Raw genomic sequence first — 14723 nt, 5'->3', positions numbered from 1 at the left:
TTCATCTTTGACCCCTCATTTTTCAGTGCAAAATAAAAAGCACAACAGAACACGACAGCTAACCAAACACAAGATATGCTTAGTGATGAATCAAAAGAATACAGTGGATGATAGCCAAAAGGCAATTTTAAAATCCCATTTGTTCTGATCACATGCCAAGAAAATATATAGAATGCACTAGATGAAGGCTGCTTTCTTTGGAAATCTTTATCACTGGAGATGTTTATTAAATGAAGTACGTTGCTTCCTGACTGAAAAGCAAGAATGGAGAGTTCTAAGTCATGAGCAGTGGAGCAGTGTCTTGAAGGTGACCAAAGAGGTTACTGTCCTAAGGCAGCACTATTACCAACTGAAAATACTTTGCCGTGCCCTCTAGTCATGATTTCCACTTCGCAACAACAGTTTACCTACTGCCTTATCTTTCTGTAGTCTCAGAAGGTTTAAGCCTAAATAATGTTTAGGCTATCACCCCTCTTCCTCCATTTTTAGGAACATAACATGCTTGAGCTTAATCCTATTAATTCTGTAGTTTGCAACAGCCATGTTTATCAGATGGTGTCTGTTATAGATAGTAAACTATGTTACAATGCAACTCTCGTAACACTATTTTTTTTACTCCAAATGCACATTCAGCAGCAAGAAATACAGAAGACAAGGGACAAAAGAGCAGGAAGGGCACATGGAAAGAAAATCCTTTACAGTCCTCTTCATCTAAAGTGAGATGTGCAGACTAATCCTTCTCAATTTCAATTTGCAGCACATACTGTGAGCCAAGATCTGACACAAGGAGATTGACTGGTGCTATTTGGTTTCCCGACAGCAGGAAGGTATGTGCAGGCTACAAGAAAACAACCAGTCATAATTTCACCTGCCAATAGAATTTAACAGAGAAATATAAATAAATGTACAAGGATTAAAAAAAAAAGAAAAAAAAAATGATGCCCAACAATTATACACGAAAAAAAAAAGAAAAAACAAAACAGAAAAAGAAAAGTCCATATGAAAAGACAAATATTTTGCAATATCTATCTCTTTCCCTTTTGAAATAGGGAAATTAAAAGCAGTAAGGAGCTGAATGTATGAAGTGCTTGAAGCTAGAAGATCCAGAAGGCGTACTCAGTGGGATTTGGACACAAAGTGGGATTTCTAGGCAGTAAAGACTTTAAAATATTGTCAAGTAACTGTCAAGAAAGATTTCAGCATGGGCTATGCAAATCTTCTGAAGACCAAAACGATACACTCAAGCTAAAAGCCTCCTCTGAAGCCCACATCATCATCACATCGATGCTGTCACTCTCCACACATGCCAGTTTACAGCTGGCATGGCCACATCACACAGCACGCAGTCAGGCTGTCAGTCACACAAGCTGTCAGTCACACAGGCCACCATCTGCTTTCAGTGCATCACAAGCAGCATCCCATGAGCATGGCCTCACTGCATTGGTGCCATCCCACAGCACCAGAGCCAACATGAGTCTAGGCTGCCGCGGCCCCTGGCTATTTGGCTGCACTGTCCTTGGCATCAGCATTGGCACTCGAGTGATGGCAGAAGCAACTGCTTTTCCATGAGCACCGCTTGCCCAGGCTGGCTTGCTGCTCAGCTGCATCCATAGCAGTGCTGGCTCCAGGCAGGTCCAAAACCCACAGCTGGGTGGGACTGGGGCAGAGCCATGTTGGCTTAAACTGTTCTGAAACTGAGCTTGCAGCAGCTAACCTGAATCAGATCATATCTACACCCCTATCGCTCCCCAAGACCACAACCATAAACATCAATAAGCCAGCACTGCATCGCAGATAGGAATCTCTTGACTGTTTGTTGCCTCCCAGCATTGATTCCTTCTTTGTGCTGCCACAAATATCTGTGGGATGACATATGATTCCCACGGAAATAAAAGGTGGATACTGCAGACATGCCTATGCTCCCAAACCTGTTTCTCTGAGCAACTGCAGAAGAGCACAAACACGCAGCAGATACTGAAGGTAGGGCAAGCCTTCTTCGGGCAGTAATGCTGATTCAAGCCACTTTAAAATTCACATTAAGCTATGTCCTCTATGTGATACATGCTTACAAATCCAGAAGGAATTATCATAATAATCAGCCTAGCCAGAATAGAACATATTCTCCAAAAGAAAATTTCGCTTGTCTTGATGATACTCCAGCCTATTCCTTATTCCACTGACTGTGTAGCTTTTCAATTACAGAAATAAAAAAAGAAGTCTTTCTTTGGCTATTTGCCACTTTCAAGCACTGGACCTTGCAATATGTTTGCTGGACGGAAGGTTCTGTCCTTCAACTCAAATTTGAGCAAGTCACTCTCTAACCTTTCCTTTATCCTCTAAATCCTCTCATTATAGGGCTAAATTTGTAATTTTGTCATCACTTTCATTACTTTCCCTAATTTTCTCCAAATGAACAAAATCACTCCTCAATTTTGGAAGGCAGAACTGAAAACATCATTACAGCAGTGCTCGAAGCAGCACCCAGGAACTATGATAAAACATCCTCTCCACGGGGATGTTTTACATTTACCACCACACTATGTTAAAATGTCCACCGAATAGCTATCAAGATGCTCAGCCATTTTTCAGAATTCATGTTTTAAGAGGAGTCTCTTAGAGTTGTTTTTCTTATTTGTTCCTTGACATAATAGCTTTACGTTTGATTTATTGAAACAATACCAGTCCTCTTTTTATCTTAATAGAATGAGGCAGGCTGAGGAAATGGCCAATTACTCATGTGCTGTGAGGTGTTCAGCAACCATCCATCCTGCAGCCCCAACAGAACAAGAACACAGGACAGCCCACCCACTCCAGCAGCATCTCTCTAATATATCCAGAATCAAACACTTGCAGCTGGCAGACTGAAGTAACCTTTCCTCTGATTTCCACTTATCTCTAAAACTGGAACAGCCTCGAGCCCTCAGATGTTTTCTACATTTACTATATGACTCAGTTAAGACAATGATAGATACTTTTCTCTCTACACATGCCTACACCAAAGTTCTCTGTCTCAGAATTCAGTCTGAGGTCATTCCCTTCCCTTCAGCCATGCCATGGGCAGTATGTTTCCCAGTTTAGTCACATCTCCTGCATAAAGACACTTGCTGTCATGTTTTTTTTCCATTTCCTACCTTTCCATTTCATTAACTTGTTCTTGTACCGAGAAGTGGCAGGACAACTCCTGCTGCTGCAGAGCTCCTGTTTTCATGCAGGATTTTCTTATCACAGGTCTGCTAATACTAACCACTTCCCCACATTCCACTTATGGGACTTCTGACAAGACATTCAGTGACAATGTCTAAAGGAACAACGCCTTTTCTGCAGATTGCTGAGAAAATCATATAAGATTTAAAATTTGCTTTGAAGACAAAGTACGTTCTTAATATTTTAAATCACCCATCTCTCAATTATTTCAAACACGTCAGCTTTCTCTGTTTTCAGACCTTCTGTGACTGAAATTACTGTGAATTACATTCACGTAAGCAGAGATGGCATTAATTTCCACAGCGATATGAGCTTTGATGTACCGAGGTCTACGCAGCTCTAAACATCTGAAGCGATTAATAGCAAAGCATACGAAATTGCAGTAAGTGGACAGTTTAAAGGCAAAGTGACTGAGCCATCAGTAGGAGGCCTGTGTGCACATCACAGAACTCACCAAAGAGGCGCTGGTGGAAGAGGAATTTCCCAGTGATCAGCCCTGTGAGAATGGCCAGCAGCCACAGCAGCACCTTCAGGCATCTCCAGCCGCCGCTCTCGGGGTACTTGTTGGTTACAAAGGAGAAGCAGTTCCCGACAACAATCACATTGGCTTCTGTCTGACTGTGAGACACCGGGTCCTCGGCAAATATTAAGAAGTTGAAGAAGATCACGAGGTAAGCCACAACTAAGCGAGACCACGGGTGCTGGAAGTAGTAGCGGAAGTCTTTATCCATCCTCAGGTACTTCAGAGCTGCTCTTTGTCTGCGTGTAAAGATACAAATGCACAATGTTACACATACCAAGAACATTTCTCAAGCATTTCTCTATTATCTCTTTAAGGGCGCAGCTCAGCAGCAGGGCATGAAAACACGGCATGTAAGAACAAGGCAAGCTACAGGAAACTCAGTGTACCTTTCCACCCGTGTTCTGCAATACACAACACATATTTCAAAAATTCTGATGCTACACCTGGACTGAACCTTTCTCTTTATATGAGAATGGAACAAGTCATTGAGCGCAGTGAAGGCTCCTACTGCCTCACCCCCTAGATGCTCACAGGCACGTCCCTCACCCCATCAGGAACTTTTACTTACATGAAGGAATGACATGATGGAAAAATTCCTAGAGGTAATTCCTACAGCCCAGGAAAGCCTGTGGAAATCTCTTCATCAGCTTCAGGGAGCACAAGAATAATTAAGCATATTTTCAAAACCAGGAAAGAAGAGTGCCTTGAGCACCATGTTCTACAAATATGAAAGCTGTATTTTGAAACTTGTCGGCTTATGTAGAACAGCTGCAGAAAAATGCAGCGGGGTATGGTTAACATTTCAGCTGTTTGTCATTTGATTTCTCTTTTACACACAACAAATTGGTTGTTTCATCCTGCTGAAGCACTTTGTTTTCACAAAGATATAAGGCCTTTGTGCTGTGGAACACTGCAATTATTCAAAGGGACTCAAAGTGTAAGAAGGAAAAAAAAAAGAAGGAATACCTAATAATATTGCTTGTTTATTACAGCATGCTCCTTGAAGGATACAGTGTGCTCAAGCAAACAGTACCAATTTTTGCAAATCTACCCTGCGGGAAAAAATAATCAAACCTCAGTGCCAGCAAAAGGCCTAAATACAGCAGCCCGTTACCCATCCCTTCCTGGACTGTGGGTGAGTCTCACTTTGGAAACTTGCAAACAGCTCAGATTACAATGTCTATCCTTAGGTAGTTCCTTCAGAATGATCTAACTCTGTAATCAGAAGTATTCCGGTGAAATTACAAGTAATAATGTATCCATTAAAAGCAGAAGAATGAAAGCTCTCCGCATATTCAGACAGAGCATTTAGTAAACATTCACAACTAATAACATCACATAATACATACATTGCAGACGACAAAGCAAAAAACACAAGAGACAGTAAACAGTCGACAGAAGCAAGTGCCAGCCCTGTGACAACTTTATGAATGGGACGATTTCAAGCAGGGGTCACCGGTCCAGCAGCCTGAGGAGCAGCACTCTGGGGAGGTTAAATTACCTTTAGAACCATAGGGATGCCCCAAACTATTCTCCCATCTCCCCGTTAAGAAGAGCAAAGTTTCCCTGTTTCCTCACGGACACTGCTTCTTAAAGCCCGAGCGGGGCGTGAGATAAACAACTGGATGCGCTGACATTTCAGCAGCCCCAGGATGCCGGGCTACAGACGACTGAAGCGGCGGCTCCAGGAACCACCCTCTGAAATCGCAGCAGCGCTCCCGCTGTGCCGAGCTCTAGCCCTCGCCCGCTGCCGCGCACCCCTCGCCCGCCGCAACCTGTTAGAGGCCGCCGTGCTCCCCGCAGGCCGGGCAGCCCCGCCGCGCCCCCGCCGTGCCCCCGGGGGCCGTGGCCAAGCTCCTGCCTCACTCACCGTCGCCGGGGTCCGCGCCGCGCGCGCGGCTGCTGCGGCTCACTCTCAGCGGCTCGGCTCGGAGCGTCTCTCGGCGGCTCGGCTCGGCGCGGAGCGGCCGGCGGCGGCTCGGAACGGCCGGCGGTGGCCGGCGGCTCCCGCAGCAGCCCGCGGCCGCCTGGGCCCCCCCAGCCCCCGGGCGATGACAGCGGCGCTGGCGCTGCCGCGGCGTCCCGCCCCCGGCCGTCGCGGGGAGGGAGCGGCTGCGGCGGGAGCGGCGGCGCGGCCCCTCCTCTCCTCCCCGTCCTCTCCCGGGAAGGCGGCGGCGGCGGCGGCCCCGGCTGTGCCGCAGGCTTGGCGGCCGCGGGCAGCGGCGCTGCGGCAGGGTCCAGGCGGCCGTGCCCTGCGAAGGGCCGAGGCCGGGCGCGCTGTGAAGCGGCGGGGCTGGAGCAGGCGGAGGGCGAGTGACGGCGGGGCGACGATCAGCGCCGGCTTCGGCGGGAAGCGAATCAGCCGTAGGTGGGAAATGAGGGTCGCGTCTCCGTTCTCCCGAGGTGAGGCAGAGCACGGGGCTGGCGGCAGCGCTCCGGGAGACTGAGGAAAAGCCTCCTGCGGGGAGAGGCAGGGCGATACCCACTGAAGTCACATCGCGGGGCTGTCACGAGGCCGCGGCAGGTCCCCGCGGTGCGGGCATCATCCGAGCTGTCGCTGCGTCGGGCCGATGCCTCCGTGCAGCCTGACAGCGGTGTTGGCGCTGCGCTTTAGCTTTATTGTAGAGCGAAACCTTTCCACGCGGGATTTGGTCCCTAGCGCCGGTTTGCTGGTATTGCTGACATCCCAGGAAAACATGTGCAGGATGCTCACGGCACTGCGTTATGGCAGGGGTTCAGTCGGCTCGATGCTTGAAGCTGCTAGATGCTGCCTCAGCATTTCGTTTGGACTGTGAGAAGTCAGGTCACTGTGTTGATGCAGGGAGCTGAAATACAGCATCGAACTTAAAACATGGATTCTATACATGGGATTGCTCAATCCAGGGTACGGGAGGGAACTTGGCCGAGGTCCTCTGAGGCACATGGAAGAGACCTCAGGTGAGTTGTGCTGTAGAAGTGCAGCACAACTGCCGAACGCTAGTGAGTCCCTGCTGATTTGTTTGCAATAAATGTGACTGCTGTGAGGGTGTCTGGCACAATCACATTATCAATCAATGCAATGACCGATTAGGTTCTCATTTTTAAGGTAGAAAGATGCAACTTTCAAAATATTCAACACCAGTCCCCTGCCCCCAAGCTATCTTTACAGTCAATAGACATGTAAAATATTCAGAGTGAAAAAAACCATCATGTGTGACTAGAGAGTGATGAAACACAGTGTGCGGCACTGCCGGCTCATGCAACAGCTCTGTGTGCACTGCCACTCTCACAAGGCTCAGCCTCCTCCTGTTCCTGGATTTTGATGAGAATCCAAAGAGCAGGAGGCAAACAGATCACGCTCCATGCACCTACACACACACACCAAAAAAAAAAAAAAAAAAAAAGTGCTACTCAGCTTGCGTGGAAACACTACAGAGCATGTTTTTCAGACAGTAAATCTGTGAGCAACTTTTTGAAGCTCGGACATAACTCAATCATGTGAAAATCAGGTTCTTTTCTATTAAAGTAGCCAGCAACCTAACTATGCTGTATACCTCCCCCAAATTTCTTGCAAGTGCTTTCCTTAGGGACACTATTTTTAAATTTTTTTTTATATTTTTCACTGATATATTCAAAGAAGAGCTGGACCACTTCAGTTTCCTTAATCAAGCAATCTAACTGTTGTCAATAAAATATGTTCCTGAAGACCAAGAATTCGCACACAGTTTAAGGAGGCTAATAGGGACTCATCCCTAGCAGCCAAGGACCAGCAACCTGTTCAGCAACTCAGGAATGCCCACTGGGAGGCCAGCAGTGACAGCAGCCAGGTGAGCCTAAGGAGCAGGTGGAATCAGCAAATGAGTCTTCTGAAATGCTAGTTTTAGTGTTTGTGAATGAATCTTACAGATCTCCTACTACAAAGTAGTGCTCATGTAAAGCCTATCTTTTTATGCCGTTTCCAGCAGAGATCTGTGAGTACTGAACTAACAGTACATGCATCTTAGTGCAGTTTCAATTTCTGTGAAGTCATTTTTGCTCTCGGATGAGGATTGGCCTTCTGCACATCAGCCTGGAAGCGCTCAGCTCATTTCCAGGGCCGCTGCCTCTGACAGCCCCATCTGGCCCAGGACCACGCTCCAAAATAGTGATGCTGTATTAACAGACAGGTTTTTCTGCTTTGCATTAATGCCAAAACAGAAGTGCTTGTTTCGTCAGTGGAAGGGCTGCAGGTGCAAACAAGAAAGATAGGTGTAATCCCTCTGATCAAGAAAAAATATTCAAAAAATGCAATTTTGTTATAAAACCTCTAGTTTTCTGTGTGTTTAAAGGGTAATTGGACAGATGGAAAAAATGATAGAATCATAAGGGTTGGAAATGACCACTAAGGTCATTATTCCAACTATTGACCTATTCCGACCGTGCCCACTAAGCCATATGCATTAGTATCACATCTAAACATTTCTTGAACACCTCCAGGGACAGTGACACCACCACTTTCCTGGACAGCCCATTCCAATGCCTCACCACTATTTCTCAGAAGAAATGTTTCCTAATATCCAACCTGAACCTTCCGTTACAGTTTCATCTGAGAAAGCTCTCTGGTCTCCCAAATATCTATACAGACACTGTGCTTAGCCACCTGATCCACAAAACTGAGGACTGCTTAACACCTGTGAAATTTCACAGCATGACAGCAGAGCTGAGGCTGGAAGGCACATCTGGAGCTCCACTGGTCCAGACTCCTGATCAGAGTATGGGCGGTGAGAGCACATTCCCCAGGGCTGTGTCCAGATGGGTTTGGGGTTTTGTCAAGGTTGGAGACTCCACAGCCTTACTGGGCAACCTGTTCCAATGTTCAGCCACACTCATGGGGAAAAGTGCTTTTCATATGTTGAATGAAATGTTCCGTGTTTCTGTTTATGCCTACTGAATAGCACTAAGAAAAGTCCAGCTTCATCTACTTTACCCCTCCTATCAGACTTTCACACACTTCAGTAAAGTGACCTGTGCCCTCCTCAAGCCTCCCTTTCTCAAGGTTAAGCAGCCCCAGCTCTGTCCTCCCACTCCTTACCTCTGTGGCTGAACACATGCCTCCTCCCTGCCTTGCTGTTTGGAAAAAGCACTTCATTTCCTCAGACCTCAAAACCTCATTAGTCAGGGACTGTGCTCCTAATGGATTTTTCTTCTATCCTGCTGTTGTGGGCTGACCCCAGCCAGAAGATCAGCACCCACATAGCAGCAGGCTTGCTTCTCCCCACATCCTCCCCCAGAGGATAAGGGAGATAATAGGAAGAGCAGAACCAAAAAAACTCATGGGTAAAGATAAAGGCAGTTTAGTAAGTGAAGAAAAAAAAATGATGGAAGAAAATCACTCACCACATCCCAAGTCCCACCAACAGCCTGATGCCCAGGCAGCCTCTCAGTGACAGCAAGCTCAGAAGGCAGCCCCTGCCCCCACACCCCAAGCTTTATTGCTGAGCATGACGTTAGAAGGTATGGGACATCCCTTTGGCCTGTCTGGGTCAGCTGTCCTGGCTGCATCCCTTCCCACCTCCTTGCCTACTCAGCCTGCTTGCTGGGGTGGGAGTGGGGCAGTGAGCAGTGCTCAGCTACAGCCAAAACAGTGGTGTGTTATCAGTGCTGCCTTAGCCACAGCCCCACAGAGGCTGCTATGAAGTACATTAACTCCATCCCAGTCAGCCCCAGTGCACCTGCATCCTTGGAGGAAAAGATTTCCCCCTTTGAAATTCCCTTGTTATGGTTATGGCAGCCAGACTCAGCAATGCCACTGTGCTCTATCGGTTTCCCCAATGCCTTCTTACTGTCCAAAAGAAGAGAAGGTAGCACATTAAACCATGGAAAAAAAAAAAAAGGAGAGAAACAGAAGCTGAGAAAAGTTAGTATATAACTAAAGAGTTCAATATAAGAACCTGGACAAAAGACAAAAATGTGTACTTCATTGAAAGTAAAAATGTTAACTCAGAGACAATGACATTGCAAATACTATTGGTATGTTGCTACTGGATGTAAAAAAAAATAGAATTGCCTAAAAGAATGTACAGAAGCAGAATTATTCGATCAATATTTCTGTTGTATATTTAGTAAACAAAAGCTGGGCTTTTATATTATATTACATTGAAATACTTCCCTTTAAATCAATAATATAAAAGGACAGTAAAGATCAGCAGAATACATTAAACAGTTATTTTTAAAATGGCAGGTCAAGGAGTTTTCAGAAAAATAAATGAAAGTAGAGTTAGGTAGCAATATTAATTATTACAATCGATTCCTAACATTTTCTGAAATGCTAAGGAAATTTCAGAGAAATAAAAGGAAGTTAATACTGTAACAATACTTAAAGGGTAAATAGGATGACCTATTTAATTACAGGCTCATCAGGCTGGCAGCAAGCATGGGCAAAATTATGGGAAAGGCAGGTTTAGGACTCAATTGCAGAAAGGAATGAAAGGGAGAAGAACCGGAATTGCCAAATGCCAGGCAGTGGGGCAAGCTGTGCAGCCGTGCAGTCCCTGCCTGCTCCATGTGAGTCAGAGTGTTTCCCAGATTTTGGCCTAGCCACTGCCTCTATTTTTGCAGTAACAGCCACCAATAAAATGAGCTGGCAGAAAATACTCTTTGAAAAACTGTTCTGATATCATTTCAGAGATGCCACTTTTTTTTTTAAGTACTTACATAGAAATCTACTTGAAATCTTATGCAATTGGATCCCCATTGACATTCCAATGAAAAAGCTAGACTGACACAAAATCAACATTATATGCAATGCACAGATGTACCAATAGGCTTTCATTCATGCTACATATTTTTGAGTCTATTTAATATTTTAATCAGTGAAACGAGAGATTGCAAAAAACCAAAGATGAGGGAAACTAAAACTAATGGCAGAGAGACACCTCTGATGGTAGAACTCTAGGCTCTTTGGTTTGTTGGATACAATCTAAAATATTTCAGAACAGATGTAAGTGAGAATAGGAACAAATTACACATGCTGTTTTTATATGACAGGAAGGAGAAAAAAATAGATACGGATTTTAACAAATATAAATGATGCTGTGGCTAAAAATGGTAGAGCACTTTTGGGATGTGAGAAACTAATGTGTAGTTTTTGATTTTACCAAGAAACTTTTGCTTTACAAGGAGGAAGTTAAGGGATGATTTTATCATTGTTGATAGATTAAGTCATAAAAACAAAGTATGAGTACTATAAGATACATAGATACAATTTTTCAGTACTGATGGAACTTGGACAAGAAGGCGTAGAATTGTGTGAGCTTTTACATATGGTAAAGTAGAACTCCAGTCCTGCTGTCACGTGATAAAAGACTTACAAGCATAAAGCAGAAGCTGTACTAGTCAGATAACAAACAAAACTTAACCATTAGCTGAAGTACTTACTTCTGTTCATCCAGACTAAATTTTCTTTTAGTAAGCAGAATTCTACTTCAAATAATCATATTGATTTCAAATAGATAGGCGATACACACCTAGCCTAGATAAAATCACTAAAGAATAGGTAGAGAGGTGAACTTACATCACTAATTAAATACCTTTTGCATCCGCTCGCCATACGGATGGTTCCACCTAGGTGTGACTTCTGTGTTAGGCAAAGAAAAGAATCATCAGCTACATTAATAGTTGTACATACAGAGTTAGAGAAAACCAAAATTAGGAAGAAGCTCAATCTGAGTTCAGACTTCCATGAATACTGCTTAACCACAATGTACAAGCATATTGTAATGGTAGAAGGTGTCAGAAAGGCGGGGTTCAAGGAGGAAAAGTTCAGAAAAACAGGAACTGGTAACAGAGGAAGTTATTTAATGCAATACAAGGAACTTGAGTACAGATCTGAGGTGAGGGAACAGAAACAGCTGGAGCAGAGAACACCAATGAAGCTGATGGGGCTAGGAGTTCCAACAGAGCTTCTCGCAAACTTGACACTGCAGCAATATGACACAGAGGCAAATATATACCAACAAAGCAGATAGATACAGGTGTCTCAGGACCATAGGATCATAGAGCATCGTGAGTTGGAAGGAACCCAACAAGTATGATTGAATCCAACACCCAGCTCCACACAGGAACACCCAAAATTCAAACCCTATGCATGAGGCCATTGTCCATAAAACTAACTGAATTCTGGCAGCTTGAGGCCATGACCACTGACTTGGGAACCTTTTCCAGGGCTCAGCTACCCTCTCAGCAAATGATCTTTCCCTAACCCCCAGCTGCCCTCCCCTGGCACAGCCCCACGCCGTTCCCTCGGGCGCTGTCGCTGTCACAGAGCAGAGCTCAGCACTGCCCCTCAGTTCCTCTGCTCTGGGCTGAGCAAACCCAGGGACCTCAGCTGCTCCTCGTACATCTTGCCCTCTAAACCCTTCACCATCTTCGTAGCCCTACTTCAGACTTCTCCAGGCAGTGAATCAAACTGTAGGAACACTGAGTTCTGTTTCCTAATGACTTCAGTGATTGTCCGAATGGCATCACTTAGTGAATCATAATAATTTCACTGAAAATAATCAAACACACCAACATTATGAGATAGCTAATCACTGTCTGAAAATATTTGATAAGAAAATCACATATACCCTGCTGTGCCTACAGAGGGGTTCCTTTGGTGACAGATCTTCAGCTCTGAATAAGCAATGAGAAGACCAAGCTCTGTGACCTTTCTTTAAAACTTGTTCTCATCATATATAGGAATATGCAGCATCTCTTATCCAAATAGACTTTTCCAATAGCCAAAGAATATCCTGTGACAAATGGTTGCTATTTTGAGCTCACGCTAATGCACTGTGAAAATAACATAGTTATGCCAAAAAAAAAAAGCCAACAAAAACCTTACAATGAGAAATGTAATAATTTATTTAACAGTTGGAAATCCATTGAAAATGAACAGGCACTTTGAGTAAGTGCTCAAGAGAACAAGTAAGAATGGACAGTGCAGTCAAAATGTCATTTGTTTGTTTAGTGAACTTCCTTTCATCTATAAGACCAGCAATGAGGGCACTCTAGAATCCTTTGGAGCTAAACTACTGGACTCTTTCCATTTATGCTGAACATAGCCTGCACCCGGTTTGAAGGTATACAGAAGGGTTTTTTCTGCTTCAGCACTAACAGAGCAGGCTTCAGTGCTAGAAGTGAACTATGCTACTCTCCAGGACCTACACAGCAGGTCTTTCTCCCGTCCTTCCTCTGTGTTTCTGTCTACTTAAACAGTACAGAATAAGGACCCATGGTGCACATTTTTTCTCACATTTCTCAGAATAGTTTCTACAAACAAGTGGCAATAAGATCTCTAACTGGCTTCATGGAGTCCTTTTGGGATAAAACCTCCACTTAATGGACATTTTCGCACTATTTTTTTCTTTTTCATAATAATTTAGAGATGGAAACAGGGTGTCACTTGTGAGTGAGCTGGGAGAAAGACCTGCCTTTTCTCTCCCACAGGTGGGATCTCATGTTTTGGAAGCATCCTTTGTCCCAGGTGCTCCCGTTCTTTCACCTCAGTTTTGAAATACCTCAGAGAATCATAGCTGTCATCACGATGCCGACATCAAAAACTGGATTCATCTAACAGCAATTTGAACCTTTTCTTAATTCCTAAAGAAAATTGCATAAACTATAAAGCAGCAAAGAGAAGCACACTAGGAGCCAGCAAAAGGGAATGTGAGGTTAGATCTAATATGTCCACAGGTATATAAGCCGTGAAGAATCAGGCAGGAACACGACATCTCAGGAATAATTGGTAAAGTGGCAGAGAAAATATACAGCAAAAGACTGAAATTTTCAAATATTTATACCCCCCTGGCTACAAGATAAACATGCCTTGGCCAGAGTTGCTTTTGCTTCATTAGATATTAGTTTGTACTAAGTGTACCTCATCATGAGAGGAAACAGCATCTCTATAGCAATGGAAAACAAGATAAGTACTTGCACATAATCAGCATAATGCTGGTGTGTCAGTATTTCACAGTGTCTCAGTGTGCTCATCTCACGCAGGTAGTAGGAGGAAGTAGAAATAAATACAGAAAGAATGTTGCCCAGAATCTCTCTTTTGAGTTCACTGGGAAAATGATGAGATCCACACTAGCACTGCGCCAGGGTGTCATCATAGATCTTCTCTAGTAGTAAGGACTTCTCTGTACTGAATTCGTTGATAGATTTCTTATTGATTTCAGTAGAATCAAGATGTCCTCCATGTAACAGTAAGAAAAATAAAAGTATTTTCTCATTTTTGTGCCATGCATTTTTACCTACTCACTAATCTAAAAAACTAATCACTGTTATATTTTTGAATGTTCTTAAAGACAGGAATATTTGAGTGAGAAAATCTCACAGAGTACCTACTTTCCAGTTACTCCAGACTACATAGCTGCTCATTAGATCATGCAAATTTTGAATACTGCTCTATGCTGAAAAATGACTACTGCCCAGACAAGCCACCCCCTAACAGAAGGTAATTACCAGTCTTGGCAGATAAAGCCTATTCTAAATCTAGACAGCACTGTGTTGGGTGGCTCTGCCAGCACTCACACACTTTCTGAAGGGGATCCTTCTACAGGCACCAGGTAGTGGGCTATCAGGATGAGCATCCCAATGGGACTGAATCAGTTCCAGGTACATTTTCTTTCTCATCGAAAAATAGTTACCAAATGCAATGGGGTGGGAGTTAGACCTATGAAAGAAAACATGAAAGGAGAGGCTGCTGAAAGACATCAAATGTACTGTTCAGTAATAAATGGATATTGGAAAAATTTTTCTAGTTTGAGACACAGGAAGGTTTTACCTGAACATACACTGATGTTAGCTTTGTAGTTGTGGGTGGGTTTTTGTTATTGTTTTGGTTTATTTTGTTCCTTTCCATAAAAAAATGATGTTTATTTCCATAAAAGATGTTATGTATCTACATTATTTGAGAAGCAGAGCTTCTTTTTAGTGGCAAGAAGACTTCTGTCCTGTTAAATGAAGACAAAGTAGCTTCACTTACTGCTTTACT

General features: G+C 44.0%; 1 protein-coding gene across 3 annotated transcripts in view; it reads right to left on the bottom strand.

Moving 5' to 3' along the window:
• TMEM117 (transmembrane protein 117) overlaps positions 1-5715 on the bottom strand; it is a 193852-nt gene extending 188137 nt beyond the window's left edge. For 2 of the 3 annotated variants that reach the window (XM_048929230.1, XM_048929253.1), the window contains exons 1-2: positions 5598-5715; positions 3659-3963 (exon numbers count right to left, since the gene is read on the bottom strand). In XM_048929230.1, coding sequence (XP_048785187.1) covers positions 3659-3935 — 277 coding nt within the window. In that variant the 5' untranslated portion in view covers positions 3936-3963; positions 5598-5715. Of the gene's footprint in view, positions 1-3658; positions 3964-4693; positions 4728-5597 lie in introns of those variants that run through there. The other variant, XM_048929241.1, reaches the window with a different exon arrangement.
• Between the last annotated feature and the right edge of the window lie 9008 nt (positions 5716-14723).

Source organism: Lagopus muta, chromosome 1, assembly GCF_023343835.1.
Source record: "Lagopus muta isolate bLagMut1 chromosome 1, bLagMut1 primary, whole genome shotgun sequence".
In the NCBI taxonomy this organism is placed as follows: Eukaryota; Metazoa; Chordata; class Aves; order Galliformes; family Phasianidae; genus Lagopus; species Lagopus muta.
This window is presented reverse-complemented; position numbering and strand designations above follow the sequence as displayed.